At 34.6% G+C, this 16032-nt stretch overlaps 1 protein-coding gene across 1 annotated transcript in view; it reads right to left on the bottom strand.

Annotated features, from left to right (window-relative positions):
• LOC135363787 (phospholipid-transporting ATPase IB-like) overlaps positions 1-16032 on the bottom strand; it is a 204783-nt gene that overhangs the window by 36671 nt on the left and 152080 nt on the right. Inside the window, exons 30-32 of the mRNA XM_064585806.1 lie at positions 6407-6468; positions 3050-3106; positions 166-273 (exon numbers count right to left, since the gene is read on the bottom strand). Of these exons, the coding sequence (XP_064441876.1) occupies positions 166-273; positions 3050-3106; positions 6407-6468 (227 nt within the window). The remainder of the gene's footprint in view (positions 1-165; positions 274-3049; positions 3107-6406; positions 6469-16032) is intronic.

Raw genomic sequence — 16032 nt, 5'->3', positions numbered from 1 at the left:
CACCAGAATTTAGCTGGATCACCAACTATTTCTAATTGCATTGATTTTTTTCTTCTCTTTCCAAATCACTTTGAGAGTAGATAACATAAGCTTTTACTATTAACAAACATAAGTTTTCAAGAGGGATGTAAAGTATACTCACCACTGACAATTAATAAAACTAACCTGTCCTCTCATTTCAGGAGCAATAGGAATTGTGGGCCATACGAAAGAGTAAATTGCAAAAAACACCAGCCATATAAGTATGCTTCCCCAAATGGCCAAGTGACTAAACTGCAGAAAGAAAAATATTACAGAAACACTTCAACCTTTTCCGTTTAAAAGAAAAAAATAACACTATCAACTGACAGAATCATTTGTCTAGGCCATATGTTCTCAGATGAAGAAAATTATAATCTTTTGAATTCTTGATACTTGAGACTTCCTTTCTAACATCCTTCTCAGATTATTTTGCTGTGGATTCAAGGAGCCATTGTTTAAAGTATCTAAAATAACTGTACCTTGTCACCTAAGCCAAGTGATATTCAGTGTCTTCAGTGAAACTGTCAACTCTCAATCAGAATTGGTACAAGGATAAGTTATTCAGTGAGACTTCTGCTTCTGCCTACTTATTAAAACAAAGATCTCTTCAGGAAAAAAAGTTTGAACAGAAATCATTAAGAGGGCTAAAAATTTGACCCTATCATATCTGTTCTGCATGAATAATTCTGGGACAATGGCAGAAGTTGTGACTCTTAGATTGACTGAAACTGGAAGGTTTTCTGTGCATATCAAGTATGTATGTCATTCAGATTGAGGATGTTGGCTGAAGGATCACTGTCTGTGCCTGGGGCTGGGGACTGTGACGAATTCTTAATGGTAAATGCTCAGGAGGTAGGTCCTTCCGTTGATCTGATCTGTTGCCTTGTGTGATTTGTGTTAGCAGAGGAATCATAAGGAAAATGAATAGGAGACCTCTGTTCTAAACCTGGCGGCTGTGCTGGGCACCTCAGAGTTACCATCTGTGTATAAATCAGTGATTTGAGAGACAAGATGATTTCTTAAGGGCTCAAGTGCTCTCATCCTATTAGGTACTGCCCATTACTTAATCCTATCTGAAAAACAAAAATATGGAGGAAAAAAACCCAATCTGCTATTTTCTCAGAGTATTTATTGTTACTTCTTTATGAGTCATTTTCAAAGGCAGTTTTTCACACTCTTCAGAAATCTCTTAATCATGGAACACTACATCAAAAACTAATGATGTAATGTCTGGTGATTAACATAACATAAAAAAAAAAAAAGAATCTCTTACTCAAAGGATTTCTCTCTCATTAAATAGAACCCTCATTAAATAGGCCTCCTGAGGGCTCTCTTGTGGTCATGCAGGAGAAGATGGAGAAGAGAATCGGCTCAAGACTGTGGGCTTCAAACTTTTCAAACACTTCAGTGTGTTTTCATGTAACCATTCCCTTATTGTTGGCATTAACACATGGGCTGCAGTGCAAGGCATTTTTTCCGGCTTAAATAGTATTTTCAGGTGGGTTTCCCTCGGGACCATCACCGTGGGGGCAGTAGCAAGCCACCATTGCTGCTCTGAGATATATTTTGTTCTCTCTCTCTGCCCTGGCTCATTCTCTGAACTAAACAGTGGCTACCAGCATCCTCTTCCCCAGTAAAGAAGCAGGGGCTCCCTCCTGGACCTTCCCCATGGGGTGGAGTAGCCTATGACCAAAATTGAAAACCAGTCCCTTTTCTTTCCTGCCCCAGTTCCCAGGCTCCTTCCTAACCAGCGTGTGAGCTGGAGGGCAGGAGCCTGGTAGCTCATAGTCCAGAAGAGTTTTGTTAAGTCTGCTTTGGCTTTAAAAATACTACCTTATTCATAAAGGAGATTCACCATATGCCGGTAGTGTAGGTGATCCTGGACCAAAGAAACACTTTTGCCGAAGAGAATTTAACAATAATTAAAAGGAGGAATAGAAAACCATCATTTATGTTACCTTAAGGCAGTATAATACACACAATTGGTGTGTCTTATGTATTGCTAATAAAATATTTTTGTTCAGAACACTTCAGTCCCAACATTGTGTTGATGTTCCGTCAGGTACAGGGACAGTGAGAACTCTATACATTGGAGAAGAAATACACGATATGCTACGTAATCTAAGCTCTCCAAAGGTGACAGGCTGATAAAAATTCATTTTGTCTCATAAACTTTTGAGTACAACTTGGAAAACAACTTATTTATGGGTATATGTGTGTATATGTACTTACATACAGATTCACTTAAATTATTCATCAGTTCATAAAAACATTCTACTTATCAGAAGTTCTACTTTTAATAGTATCCTAAGGAAATTATTACTCATGTCTGTAAGTACACGCATATCTGTGTTCATTAACAGTACTGATTATATATTATTTATAGTAACAGAAGTTAAAACAATTAAAAAAGAAGTTAAAACAATTATTCTAAAAATAAATAAGCATCCAGGTGATAAAATATTATATAGTCATTAAGTGAGATATAAATATTAAAGATATAGAAAAATGTTAAAGATCTAGTATTAAGTGAAAAAAGCAAATTACAAAATATTAGGTACCTTAAAATTCTATTTTTATGAAAAGAAAACAAAACCAAACCAAGCACATGTAAAACAAAGACTGAAAGAATAGAACAAAAACCAAAATGTCCATGTCACTGGTACTGAAAGGTACGGGTAATTTGTATTTCTTTCTTTTTCTGTATTTGCTAAATTTTCCATTATAATTCTGTTCCTTGATAATAATAATGAATTAAGGATCTCATGTAGTGATAATGTAGGAATCTCTAATGTCATGATAAATTGAATCTATTTCTAAGATGTAAGGCAGGGAAATGAATATTTTAAAGACATTAGATTGCTAATATGCCACCATCCAGTTTAAATCATCACTTGAATATGCAAAACAAAAGAAGGTAAAATATGAAGACCAGGAAAAAAATGCTTACTACTTTTCTAAACCTTAAAAGTAAATCAACATGCAAACAACTATACTGGATTAAGGAAATACCCTCAAGAATACTCACTTTATTCCAAGATAGTGTCTCCAAACCAGCTTTCAGACAGACAGTAACAATTACATACTGTGCACGGAGATGAGAAGGGGAAATAGATTGGAAAAAGGTATTAAAATTTCCATTAGAATCCATGTTACCTCACTCCCTCCCTGATTCCTCCCACCCATCCCTGTTCTCCATGTCCAGTGAATTCTGGTGTCATAGGATTTGCTAGGTTTTAATTGAGGACAGAATGTAGTTTTTCAATAAATGTTTTGTATTTAGAAGCCCTTTAACATATGACAAAAATGGGCGCCTGGGTGGCTCAGATGGTTAAGCATCTGCCTTCGGCTCAGGTCATGATCCCAGGGTCCTGGGATCGAGTCCCGCATCGGGCTCCCTGCTCCTTGGGAGCCTGCTTCTCCCTCTGCCTCTCTCTCTCTCTCTCTCTGTCTCTCATGAATAAATAAATAAAATCTAAAAAAAAACCCATATGACAAAAATCATGTTTATATCATATATAGACATTTTTTATAAATAGCATGGAAGATTTCTTTCTCATTAGAAATCCAAGTGCTATTGATAAAAAGTGCAGTTGAACAGGGTAGATTGAAATCATAAAGACCATTTTGGCTATTCTTGGCCTTTTGCATTTCATATATACATATTTTAGAAATAGCCCATCAGGCATCTGGGTTTTTGATTGGGATTATAATGAATCTATAAATCAGCTTGAGGAGAGCTGACTTCCTCATAGTATTGAGTATTCCAACTAATGAGCATGGTATATTTCTCCATTTAGATGTTCTTAATGTCTCCAATAAAGTCTTCTAATTTTCCTCAGAGGTCTTGGACATCATTTGTTAAATTTGTTCATGTTTTTCCTTTGTTGGATACTATGGTAAAATAGTATATAAATTTTTTTATTTTCTAAATATTTGCTGCTGGTATGTTGAAATATAATTGGTTTTTAAAACATTGGCCGATATCCAGCAAACTGCCAACCTCTTTTATTAATTGTAATATTTTATTTGTAGAATTTTTTGTGTACACTTGTATCACCTCTGATTTAAAACCAATTTTTCCCCTTTCTAAGGCTTGTGCTCCTTTTCTCATCTTCTTATTGTGTTGGTTAGTAACTCCTCCACAGTGTTGGAGAGAGGCAGCAATACTGACAACTTTCTTATTCTTAATCTCAAAAAAAAAAAAAAGCTCTAAGTGTTTCATTAAGTATGATTTTGTCACAGTGTGTGTTCCTGTGCCACAGATGTGTGATATACACTGAGTGTTTGAAGTCCTACTTTTGAAGCAGACTTTATGTCCACTCCCTAGCTCTAGATTCAGCATCCCAGCTAGCCTCCATCATCTCATCTAAACTATTCCAAAACCTTAAAGGTGCCCAGGCACTGGCCTCTACCTACTGCTCCAAGTTCATCTTTGCCATTATCCTGAACTTCCCTTGCCCAACACATGTTCACACTGCGCTCTAGTTCCATTGGCCTTCTTTAATTCTCTGAAAGCATTAGGGTGGACTCTACCTCCCTGGAGGTTTGCTGTATTCCTCCAGGCACTATCTTTGGGCCTAGTACTTCCTCAAACCCACTGGCACTGGGAACAGTGTATCAGGAAAGCTGAGTTAATGATCTCACCATGCTGACCCTGCCAACTCTACCATCTCTCCTTTGGCATCTCATATTTAGCATTGGTCAGGTCCCCTTTCCTTCTTTAATTGCTATGCTAAATTTATTTTGCTATAATTTGTTGGTGGTGGTTTTATTATCTATACTTTTTTTTTTTTTGCCTTGGGAGATAGAGATTCCATGAGATCAATTTACTCTGGCATCTTAAGGACTATCTTGTACATTTGTATATATGCATGCATGTCTGTATGTGAGGAGGTCTGAAAAGAAGGAAATTTGCTGTATGCATATGTCCAAATAAATAAGAAACTACTATCTAACCACATTTGATGTTTAGGACTATATAATATAGAGTTAAAAGCCACACCCAATATCATGAAATAATAGAGACAACCAGCTAAAGTGAAAAGAGGCAATATGCCAATAAATTGCTTCTTACATAGAAGAAAACATGAGGAAAAATGGTTTGTAGTTTCTTGTTCCAACATATGTCGTTAAATGAAAAGGAATAACATGCAGAGGAATATGTTTCTACTTGCATACAAAAGGGATAACATAAAGTTAAATACACATCTATAATTTTTAGGATTATGAGTTAAGAAATTAGTGGCAGACACAAAACTCAGAAGCTATAAAGCAAAATACCGATAAATTTAACTACAGAAAACTAATCGGAAGAATATATGCGTGACAAAAATGCCATGAAAAGTGAAAATGTAAAACTGAGAATATATTTTTGTAACAAATGTGAGAAAAAAAATCCTTAACATATAAATATCTACTACTAATAATAAAAAGACCAACAAAATAATAGGACTGCTAAAGTAATTCAACAAGCCTTCACAAAAGAAGAAATGAAAGTGGTTTTTCATGAAAATATGCTTTTTTTCAAGGCAAAAACTGATAGGATACCATCTTACCTATTAGATCAAAAAGTGTGAGAAGACTACCACCCATAGGGGCTTAGGGAAACTGATATTCTTATACCTAGATGTTATAAGAAGAACCTTTTTAGGGGATAATTTAGTAATGATTTTCAAAATTCACAGTACTCTCTGATCCAGCAATTACACTTCTAGAAATTTATCCTACAAGGGCGCCTAGGTGGCTCAGTTGGTTAAGCGACTGCCTTCGGCTCGGGTCATGATTCTGGAGGCCCGGGATCGAGTCCTGCATCAGGCTCCCTGCTCGGCAGGGAGTCTGCTTCTCCCTCTGACCCTCCCCACTCTCATGTGCTCTCTCTCTCATTCTCTCTCTCTCTCTCAAAAAAAAAAAAATTTATCCTACAGATATACTTACTCATGGGCATAAAGGATAATCTTTGCAGCATTGTTGGCAATGGCAAAGGACCCCAAACAGTCTTAAGGTCCACTAATAGGAGACTGGCTAAATAAATAGTGGTGAGTTAGGCATATAAGCAGCCCTGAAAGAATGAAGTAGATATTTATGGACTGGCTTGAAGCCATCACCAAGGCATATTGTATAGTGAAAAAACAAGATATAGAAGGCACCTCCCTATCTGTACAAAGGGAGGACATATACATTTGTTAAATGTATTTCATATTTCTAGAAATTATATATATACTCCCACACATATACACACATGCATATGCAACCATTGTAATAGTTCCTTCTTGGAGAAGGTATTGGAGCATGAGGGAGAATTAAAATTTATGAAATTCTTATAATGCTTGAATTTTTCAATTAAAAACTAGGAAAAGTGATTGAATCATATGGGTGATCTTACCGTATAAATGAAATTTCCAAGAAACAAATAGTCTGTAGTGTGACCCCCTTGTAAGACCATATCTGAAAAATGAAAAAGTCATTTTTTTTAATCTTTATAGAGTCTGAAACATAGACTTGAATTTATTTTTATCAAAGGAACCCATACTGGCCACCAAAAATGTTTCTCAATAATTGGTCAAATTTCTAAAGTGACAACAATGCTTGCTTGGCCTGTCACAATTGTGACATTTTTCTATTTCTTATTCTCTCCAAAGACATATTAAGCAAAAAATGAGTAAATAAATTACAAGGAATGCATGAATGTGATTATGAAACCTAGTTTTACATGCATATAAACCATCTGGCAAGTTGAAAGCCCAAACAATCTCATGAGTGATGCTAGGAAACAAGGTTAGGATCTAAACATTTTAAAATCATACTTTTTACTCTTTTTCTTTTCCAGGATTACTAAAATAATCAACCTAACAGATAATTTAAATTTACAATGGAATTTCATATTCTCTTATTGCTAAGTCTGCTATAACTTATGAATTTCATTCTGTATAAAGATTAGGATGATTTTTTCACTTATTTTCACTTTTTAAAATTCTCAAATATATACTTGTGCTTCTGGTCCTGGTTGATATGGAAATTTGGGGGTGCAAATTCCTGATCCTAATACCAATTCAGAAGCTCACATATTTCATTTTCTCTTGATTTAGAACCCACTAAAATGAACAAGGCTCATACTCTTAAAATTATCTGCAGTGGAGTATTAAGGCATCTCATTGACAGAAACTAGAGGTAAATATGTGGGCCAGGTTAGACCAGCTAGGGAAGTGACAATCAAGAGTCTGGATTGTGTACAGATTTAACTTGGTGAGTTTTAATGGGAATAGGGTGATAGTAGAGATGAGAACAATCTTGCAATTGACTAGAAACAGGGAGAAAACTGCATAGAAAGGCCATACTGAGTTATGTTGTCCAGATGCATATTCACAAAGGGAAGAGAGAAATTGTAAGCTTTGTTGGGACAAAAGGGAAACTTCCAGTTTGCGCATGGTAATGTGAAACAAATTCTTTTCCTTCCGGATATTGTACAAAATCAATGATGCAAACAGAGAAAACCTCCACAGGATCTATGTCAGGGAAACTATGAGACAAAAAATCCACAATCTCAGAAAGCTAATGAGGGCTTCCAAGCAGCTAAGGTGAGCAGAAACTATGCTTGGTGATGATAAAAGCACCAGGGCAAAGTAAATACCAAGCTGGCCGAGGGTAACAGACCTCAGAAATATCAGCAAAAATACTCTCCTTGAAAGAACCTTCCTCCAGTAGCTGGGAAATAAAAATCGAATTTCTTGAGGAATAATATAAAGAAGTAGGCACAGCATCCATAAAAACAGACTATAGGAAAAAAGGCAGGGTATTCTATGTGATTTGAGTGGTTACTATTCACTACACTATAAATTTGTCTAATGTATGTGTTTGAAATTGGTTTGAAATCAGGGGCTTCTGGGTGGCCCAGTCGGTTTAGCATCCCACTCTTGATTTCAGCTCAGGTTATGATCTCAGGGTCGTGAGATGGAGCCCCACATTGGGCTTTGCCCTCAGCACAGAGTCTGCTTGAGATTCTCTCTCTCCCTCTCCCTCTGCCCCTCCCCCCATCCATGCTAAAAATAAATAAATAAATAAATCTTTAAATTGAAAAAAGAAAAATTGTTTGAAAGCAAATTAACAGAAGAGCACCAAAACTTATTAAAGTATACTTACCAAGGAATTAAAAAAAAAAAAAACCTATTACAACCAGCCAACAAAGAAATGATTGGAGAAGCCAGAGCAAAAAGACTTATTGTGCGCATTTTATATATTTAACTATAGAATTAAAATAAAGCAAAACCAAAAAATATGGTGCTAAAACGATCAATCTGATTATAATTATTCAGTGCCCAGACACTGTGGGTATGATGCAATTTATATAAGATCCGGGGATACAGGTTAATTAGATGGGAAGTAGAGTAAGTTTGCAGATTTTCTCATCTGTAATTGGGAGTCAATAAAGAATATTCAAAGCTAACAATCAAGTAATGGAATTACAAGTTTATATAAAGTATACAAGTATGCCATGTTCAAGATAATGGGTTGCTAGAGGAAAGGGAAGGGAGATGGAAGGATTGGAAACATAATTTTATCATACTTGGAAACCAATGGATTTGTCCAAAGAAACAGAGCACTGTCTATATAAACTTATAATAAAAATAAGCATAAGAAAAAAATTCAAACCTTCCTGGATACCATAAGACAACACACAAAAAACCCACAAAGAAAGCCAGGCACATAAAGATTAGAAAAGTATATTAAAACAGAAAATGCAGTCAAATGAGATATTGCAAACAAAAACCCGTTTTTTAAAAAATGACTCTCTAATTGCGTCTCAAAAACAAAACCCAATTCTATGCTGTATACAAGCAACAGACCTAAAAAAAGTAATTCATGAAGTTTGAAAAGTAAATTACAGGCATGGAAAATACAAATTCAAAGCACAAAAATGATATTAAGAAGAAACTGAGGCTGAAAAGAATGAAACAAGACAAAGAAGAGAACTTTGTAATGCCAAATGCTATAGGTTGCAACGAATATGAAACAACTAGAAATACTGGTGCAACAAATAAAATACATTTCTAAACTATAAATTATGAGAAATTAAAAGGGAAACAAATATGTTAGTAGTAGTAGCAGACTTTACCTTACCTTTCTCAGTACATGACAGACTAGTGACAAAAGAAAAAAAAAATTAGAAGGACCAGGACTTTTCCTTCTACCTATGAAGAAGCAACAGTAATTTCCCTCTTTCTATAATCAATTAGAAAGTTGAACAAAACATATGAAATAATTCTTTCAGATACTGGCTAAAAAGCAGCACAGGGTTGTGATCCCTGAGAGAAAGGTAAACAATTAGGTGAGACCTACCACTGCCCTTGGTTCATACTTGGAGGCAATTTCTGGTGATGAGACAGAGATTGGATTTTAGAGAGGCCAAGATGGCTGGAATTTGCAGAAGTGAACACTGGAAATGAGAGAACAATGCTGAGAATTAGCTCCAGAAAGTCACATGGGGTCTTCATAAGTCTTTGGTTGAATGCCAATCTGCATATGTGTACTGAGAAACTTCACAAGGTCACCAACAAGCAATTACTGTGGAAAACCAAATTACCACAGAACTGCAAGTTGAAAATTGCCAGATCTAATATAAAGCTAGGATTTACTCAAATTTCCATGAGCCAAAATAAAGACACATCATTCAATATATGAAGCGTTCAGTAGACACCCAAGAAGAGACAACCTTTGTACAGGAACTAAATTACTTCTATAGTAAAAGATACTCTAAGAGACTCGAAGAAAAACAGATCTTAGAAGGATCAAACTATTTATAGGGAATGTAACTGCCGGCCAAAACAAAGTCAATATTTAAATGTATACCACAAAAAACATTCAGCAGCATAAAATTCACAATGCCCAGTATCCATTATAAAATTATATATATGAAGAAGCAAAATTTTGACCCATAGCAGGGGAAAATTCGTAATAGAACCAACACAGAAATAACAGACATGTGGGAATTAGCAGAAAAATCTCTAAGATAGCTATTATAAGTATCACAATTACACTCAGGCATTTGAAAAAAAATGAGAGAAAGGAAAGAGGTAAAGAAGTTTCTAGAGATGAAGAGTATTAACATATGGAAGGAAAATGTCACTGGTTTGATATTAACTTCAGAGAGACTGTTAAATAAAAGATCAGTGAACTTAAAGACATGGCAAAAGAAACTAAAAATGAACCAAAAGAGAAAACAAAGATGGTATAAATGAACAGAGAGGTGGGAAAATACCAAGAGTTCCAACAGATGTGTAGTTGGAGTCCCAGGAGAAGAGGAAAAAGACATCTGTGAAAAAGCTAACATCATGATTAATGGTAAAAAAAAATTTTTTTCCTCCTAAGAGGAAAAAAGCAAACATGTCCACACTCACTACTTTTATTTAACATTTTTCTGGAGGTCGTAGATTCTGCATCAGTGCAAGAAAAATAAATGAAAGGAAGTAAACCTCTCTTTATTCACAGACAACATGGTTGTATATATAGAAAATCCTAATAAAGCAAAAAAATAGGTACTAGAACAAATAGCAAATTTAGCAAGGACACAGGATGCAAGTTATTGTAAGAAATAAAAGGTATTTCTATATAGGAACATTGAAAAATTGGAAAATAAGATCTAAAAATGTCATTTATAGTAGCATTCAAAACTTGAATGCTGATGGATAAGCTTAACAAAAGATGTGCCAAGACTGTACATTTAAAAACTCCAAAACATTCCTGAGAGAAATGAAAGACAACTTAAATCATTGGAGAGATATACTATATTTATGAACTGGAAGACTCGGTAATGTTAAAATGTCAATTTTCCAATTCTCCTGATGTTAATCTATAGATTAAATGCAATTGCAATCTAAATCCCAATATTTTTAATTAGAATTTGAAAAGCTGATTTTTAATAATTTATATTGAAATTCAAAGGACCTAGAATAGCCAATTTTTTTTCAGAGAAGTTATACTACCTAGTTCAGGATTTAAATATAAAGTAGTTATCAAGACAATATGGTCCAAGAATAGACATGTAGATCAATGAAATAGACATATTTCATCAGTGAAATCATCAAATCAGTGAAACAGATTTCAGATATAGATCCATACATACAGTTTCAAAGATGCCAACATAATTTCATGGGAAAAACATAATCTTTTCAATAAAAGGTACTGTAACAATTGGACATCAATATGCAAAAAATAAATCTCAACTTTGACATCAAACCATAAACAAGAATTAAAATAGATCAGAAAACTAAACATAAAACCTAAAAAGAGAAAACTTCTAAAAGAAAACAGCATTAAGTCTTTGTAACCTTGGTTGGGCAAAGATTTCTTAGGACAAAAAGAAAAGCACAGACCATAAAAATGTTTCGATAAATTGTGCTTAAAATTTAATACTTCTGATTTTAATAATATTAATTAGCCAAGGCATAGATTAAGGGAAAAACTTACAGTGTACACATGAAAAAGGATTCTTATCTAGAAAGAACTCTTGCAACTCCCTAAGAAAATAATTCAATTAAAAAAGGGGCAAAGGACTTTAAAAAAAAGCTCCTTCAGAGAAGGTATACAAATGACAATCACATGAGAGAGGGTCTATATCATTAGTCATCAGAAAAATGCAAAATAAAATCACAAAGAGCTAGTGTATAAATATTTTAGTGATGTAAACAATCAGTGATACAGGATAAAATGGGGTAAAATTATTCACACTGAATTTCTAATTTAAGATTATTTGATAAGAAACCATCATACAAGTAAAATTACAGTCCCTGATTTATATATACCCAAGGTGCAAATGGCCTCCCCATACAATGGGCTTCTATGGCAACAGAACCTTTTTCCAAGACCTTTCTGTGAGGATCTCATGCCTGGGTCTTGATCCCTGCCCCCATCACCACTCCTACTTTCCTGCCCTAAGAGCCTAAACTACCACAGCTGCTGGAGATACCCAGCTGCAACTTGCATAAGACCACCCCAATCTCTGAGAACTCAGAGGGTAAAAAAAAAAAAAAATGTGATATTGAACAGGTCAGTGACAGTGTTATAAGTAAATTAAAAATGGAAAATACATCCTAAATTTTAAATAATTATAGTGACCTTTTAGAACAAAATTTTCATTAGCTGCAAATCACCAGAAATATAATTAATATATAGAATACAAAGCATAGGAAAGCATTAAAAAATGTGAACATTTTTAAAATATGGAAAATCATCATTCCTTGCCTGTTTGTACTTGTACTGGAGCAGTAATTCCCAAACTTGTCTGTACTTTGGAATATTCTGGTGAGCTTCATAAGCTACTGATGCCTGTGGCCTAACCATGGAGATTGTGATTCAGTTGGTTTGGGAATGGTCTGGGCTTTGGAATTAAAAAAAAAAAAAAAAAAAAAATCTTCCACCGATTCTAACATACATACAGACAAGTTTGGGAACTGCTGTAATTAGTAGAAAATGGATTAGTAGAAGATGGATCCTCTCTCTTTCTCTCTCTCTCTCTCTCTCTCTCGTTATTAATGTCTTGTATTAACAGATTTCATGTGATACAAGTTATAACATAAAGAACACTATGTAGATAATGTACACCTGGTCAGTTACATTTAGTATGACACATTTAGGCTGAATTTACAAAGTAGGAACCTGGAAACACTGGTTGTCACTTCACATAACTTCACAATGGTGAGTGAGAGTTTGTGATTATGTAGTTTGCTTGCCTGTTGTGTAGAAAATACCTTTAAACTTGAACATGTGTTAAACCTATTAGTGCCAAAAAAACTGCACCAGGTGTTTGTTGTGAGCAGTTAAATAATTCAGTCCCATTAACTTTTAAGGAAATTGGCAAAGATTATTTAATTAGTTCTCTGTCCCAGAAAGCACAAATAATTAGTAATTGTTTATTCCTTATAGAGAATATGGGGGTGTTGCGAGTATGTGTGTGTGCACTGGGGAACATGTTAAGTGTCATGGGATTGAAAATTTTCATGAATCTCAGAGAAAAATGCCAAAAAATGAATGTTTTAAAAAGAATTAGCTCATTTAATACTTGACAGTAACAACAATTTCTGTAAAATACTAATTTAGTAAAACCATGGTATTTCTGGTTCTGGATTTGCATTCGTTATTACTACAGTGGTTCAGATCCCATTCTATATTTTGAGGATGATCTATGATCCCCCAAATATATTCTATTTATTGTATAGTGAGCACTCTTTCCTCTGGACTATTTGATATATTATGAAGTTAAGTCTTCACTAACTTTTTTTTTTTACCAGATTTATTGAGATATAATTTACATACCATAAATCCACACACTTAAAATGTACAGTTCAATGGCTTTTAGTATATTAACAGAGTCTTGTAACTATCAGCATAATCAATTTTGGAACACTTTCATTCCCCCCCCCAAAAAAGAAACCCCAGACCCCTCAGCTGTCACTGCCATCCCTCCATCCCCCCAGCCTTAGGTGACACTAATCTATTTTCTGTCTCTATGTATTTGCCTATTCTGGACATTTCCTGTAAATAGACTCACACACTATGTGGTCCTTGTGACTGGCTTCTTTCATTCAGTATAATGTTTTCAAGATTCATCACTGTTGTAGCATGATCAGTACTTCATTCCTTTTTATTAACACTATTCCATTGTATGGATGTAGCACACATCCATTGTATATCCATTCATTGATTAATGAATATCTGGGCTGTTATGAATAATGCTGCTATGTTTACAAATTTTTCTGTGGGCGTAGATTTTAATTTCTCTTGAGCATATACCTAGCAGTGTAATTGCTGGATAATATGGTAACTCAATGCTTACCCATTACAGGAAGTGCCAGACTGTTTCCCAAAGCAGCTACACCATGTTACGTTCCTGCCAGCTGTGTATGAGGGTTCTGGTCCCCACATCCTTGCCAGTACTTATTGCTATGTGTCATTTTGATTATAGCCAACCTAATGGACATGAAGTAGTACCCCACTGTGGTTTTAATTTGCATTTGTTTAATGATTAATGATGTTGAGCATCTTTTCATGTATTTATTAGTTATTTGTATATCCTTTGGGGGGAAATGTCTATTCAAATCTTTTGTATGTTTTAAAAAATTGGGTCTTTTTGTCTTTTTACTGTTAAGTTGTAAACATTATTTACATATCCCAGATAGAAATCTTTGTTATAAATATAATGGGCAAATGCTTTGTTCCATTCCGTGGGTTGTATTTTCATTTTTTTATTGAAGTATAATTAACATACAATGTTTTATTAGTTTCAGGTATAAAACATTAGACAATTCTATCCATTATTCACTGCTCACTATGATAAGGGTTAGTCACCATCTGTCACAATACAAGATTATTACAGTATTATTGACTATATTCTCTATGCTATATATTTCACCTTTATGACTTATTTTATAAATGGAAGTTTGAACCTTTTAATCCCCTTTATCTATTTCACCCATCCCCCATCTTCCTTCCATCTGGCAACCACGAATTTATTCTCTGTATTTGTCTGCTTTTTTGTTTCTTTGTTCAGTTGTTTTGTTTTTAGATTCCAAATGTAAGTGAAATCATCTAGTATTTGTCTTTCTCTGTCTGACTTATTTCACTTAGCATAACACCCTCTATGTCCATCCAGATGTCACAAATGGCAAGATCTCATTCTTTTTTATGGTTGAGTAATATTCCATTGTGTGTACGTAAGTGTACCACAGCTTCTTTAGTCACCTATGAATGGACACTTGGGTTGCTTCTACATCTTGGCTATTATAAGTAATGCTGCAATAATCATAAAGGGGCATGTATCTTTTCAAATTAGTGTTTTTGTTTTCTTTGGGTAAATACCCAGTAGTGGAATAACTGTGTCATATCGTATCTATATGTTTAGTTTTTGAGGAACCTCCATACTGCTTTCCACAGTGGCTGCACCAATTTACATTCCCATCAACAGTGCATAGGGCACCCTGTTCACCATATCCTCACCAACACTTATTTTTTGACTTTGGGGAATTAGCCATTCTGATTGGTATGAAGTGATATCTCATTATGGTTTTGATTTACATTTCCCTGATGATTAGTGATGTTGAGCATCTTTTAATGTGTCATTCAGCCATTTGTATGTCTTCTTTGGAAAAATGTCTATTTAGGTCCTCTGCCCGTTTTTAATCAGATTGCTTTTTATTTTATGTTAAGTTGCATAAATTCTTTATATTTTTTGGATATTAACTACTTTTCAGATACATCATTTGCAAATATCTTCTCCCATTCACTAGGTTGCCTTTTGTTGATGGTTACTATTGTTACGTAGTTTTCGTTTTTTGTAGTGTATTTTTCTGGTTTTGGTATCAGAGCAATACTGGCTTCATAGAATGAATTTGGAAGTTTTATTCCTCTATTTTTTGGGGGCTATTTTGAGAAATAGGTATTAACTCTTCTTTAAATATTGGGTACAAAAATAGGTGTTAGAGCGCCTGGGTGGCTCAGTTGGTTAAGCGACTGCCTTTGGCTCAGGTCATGATCCTGGGGTCCTGGGATCGAGCCCCACATCGGACTCCCTGCTCAGCGGGGAGCCTGCTTCTCTCTCTGCCTCTGCCTGCCACTCCCCCTGCTTGTGCTCTCTCTCTCTGTCAAATAAAGAAATAAAATCTTAAAAAAAAATAGGTATTAACTCTTCTTTAAATATTGGGTACAATTCACTTGTGAAGCTGTCTGGTCCTGGACTTTATTTTTGTTGAGAGATTTTTGATTATTGATTTAATTTCTTTACTAGTAATCAGTCTGTTTAAATTTTCTATTTCTTCTAGATTCATTTTGGAAGATTGTATATTTCTAGGAATTTATCCATTTATTCTAGGTTATCCAATTTGTTGTATATAATATTTCATAATATTCTCACATTTTTGTATTTATGTGGTGGTGGTGGTATTTCTCCTCCTTCATTTTGGACTTTGAGTGCTCTCTTTTCTTTTTTTCTTAAAGAGTGGCTAAAGGTTTATCCATTTTGTT

The sequence above is a fragment of the Mirounga angustirostris genome, unplaced genomic scaffold (genome assembly GCF_029215605.1).
Source record: "Mirounga angustirostris isolate CCGP_5_RB_7025 unplaced genomic scaffold, mMirAng1.0.hap1 SCAF_3, whole genome shotgun sequence".
Lineage (NCBI taxonomy): Eukaryota > Metazoa > Chordata > Mammalia > Carnivora > Phocidae > Mirounga > Mirounga angustirostris.
The sequence above is the reverse complement of the archived record's forward strand: the minus strand, read 5'-3'. Positions and strand labels throughout refer to the sequence as shown.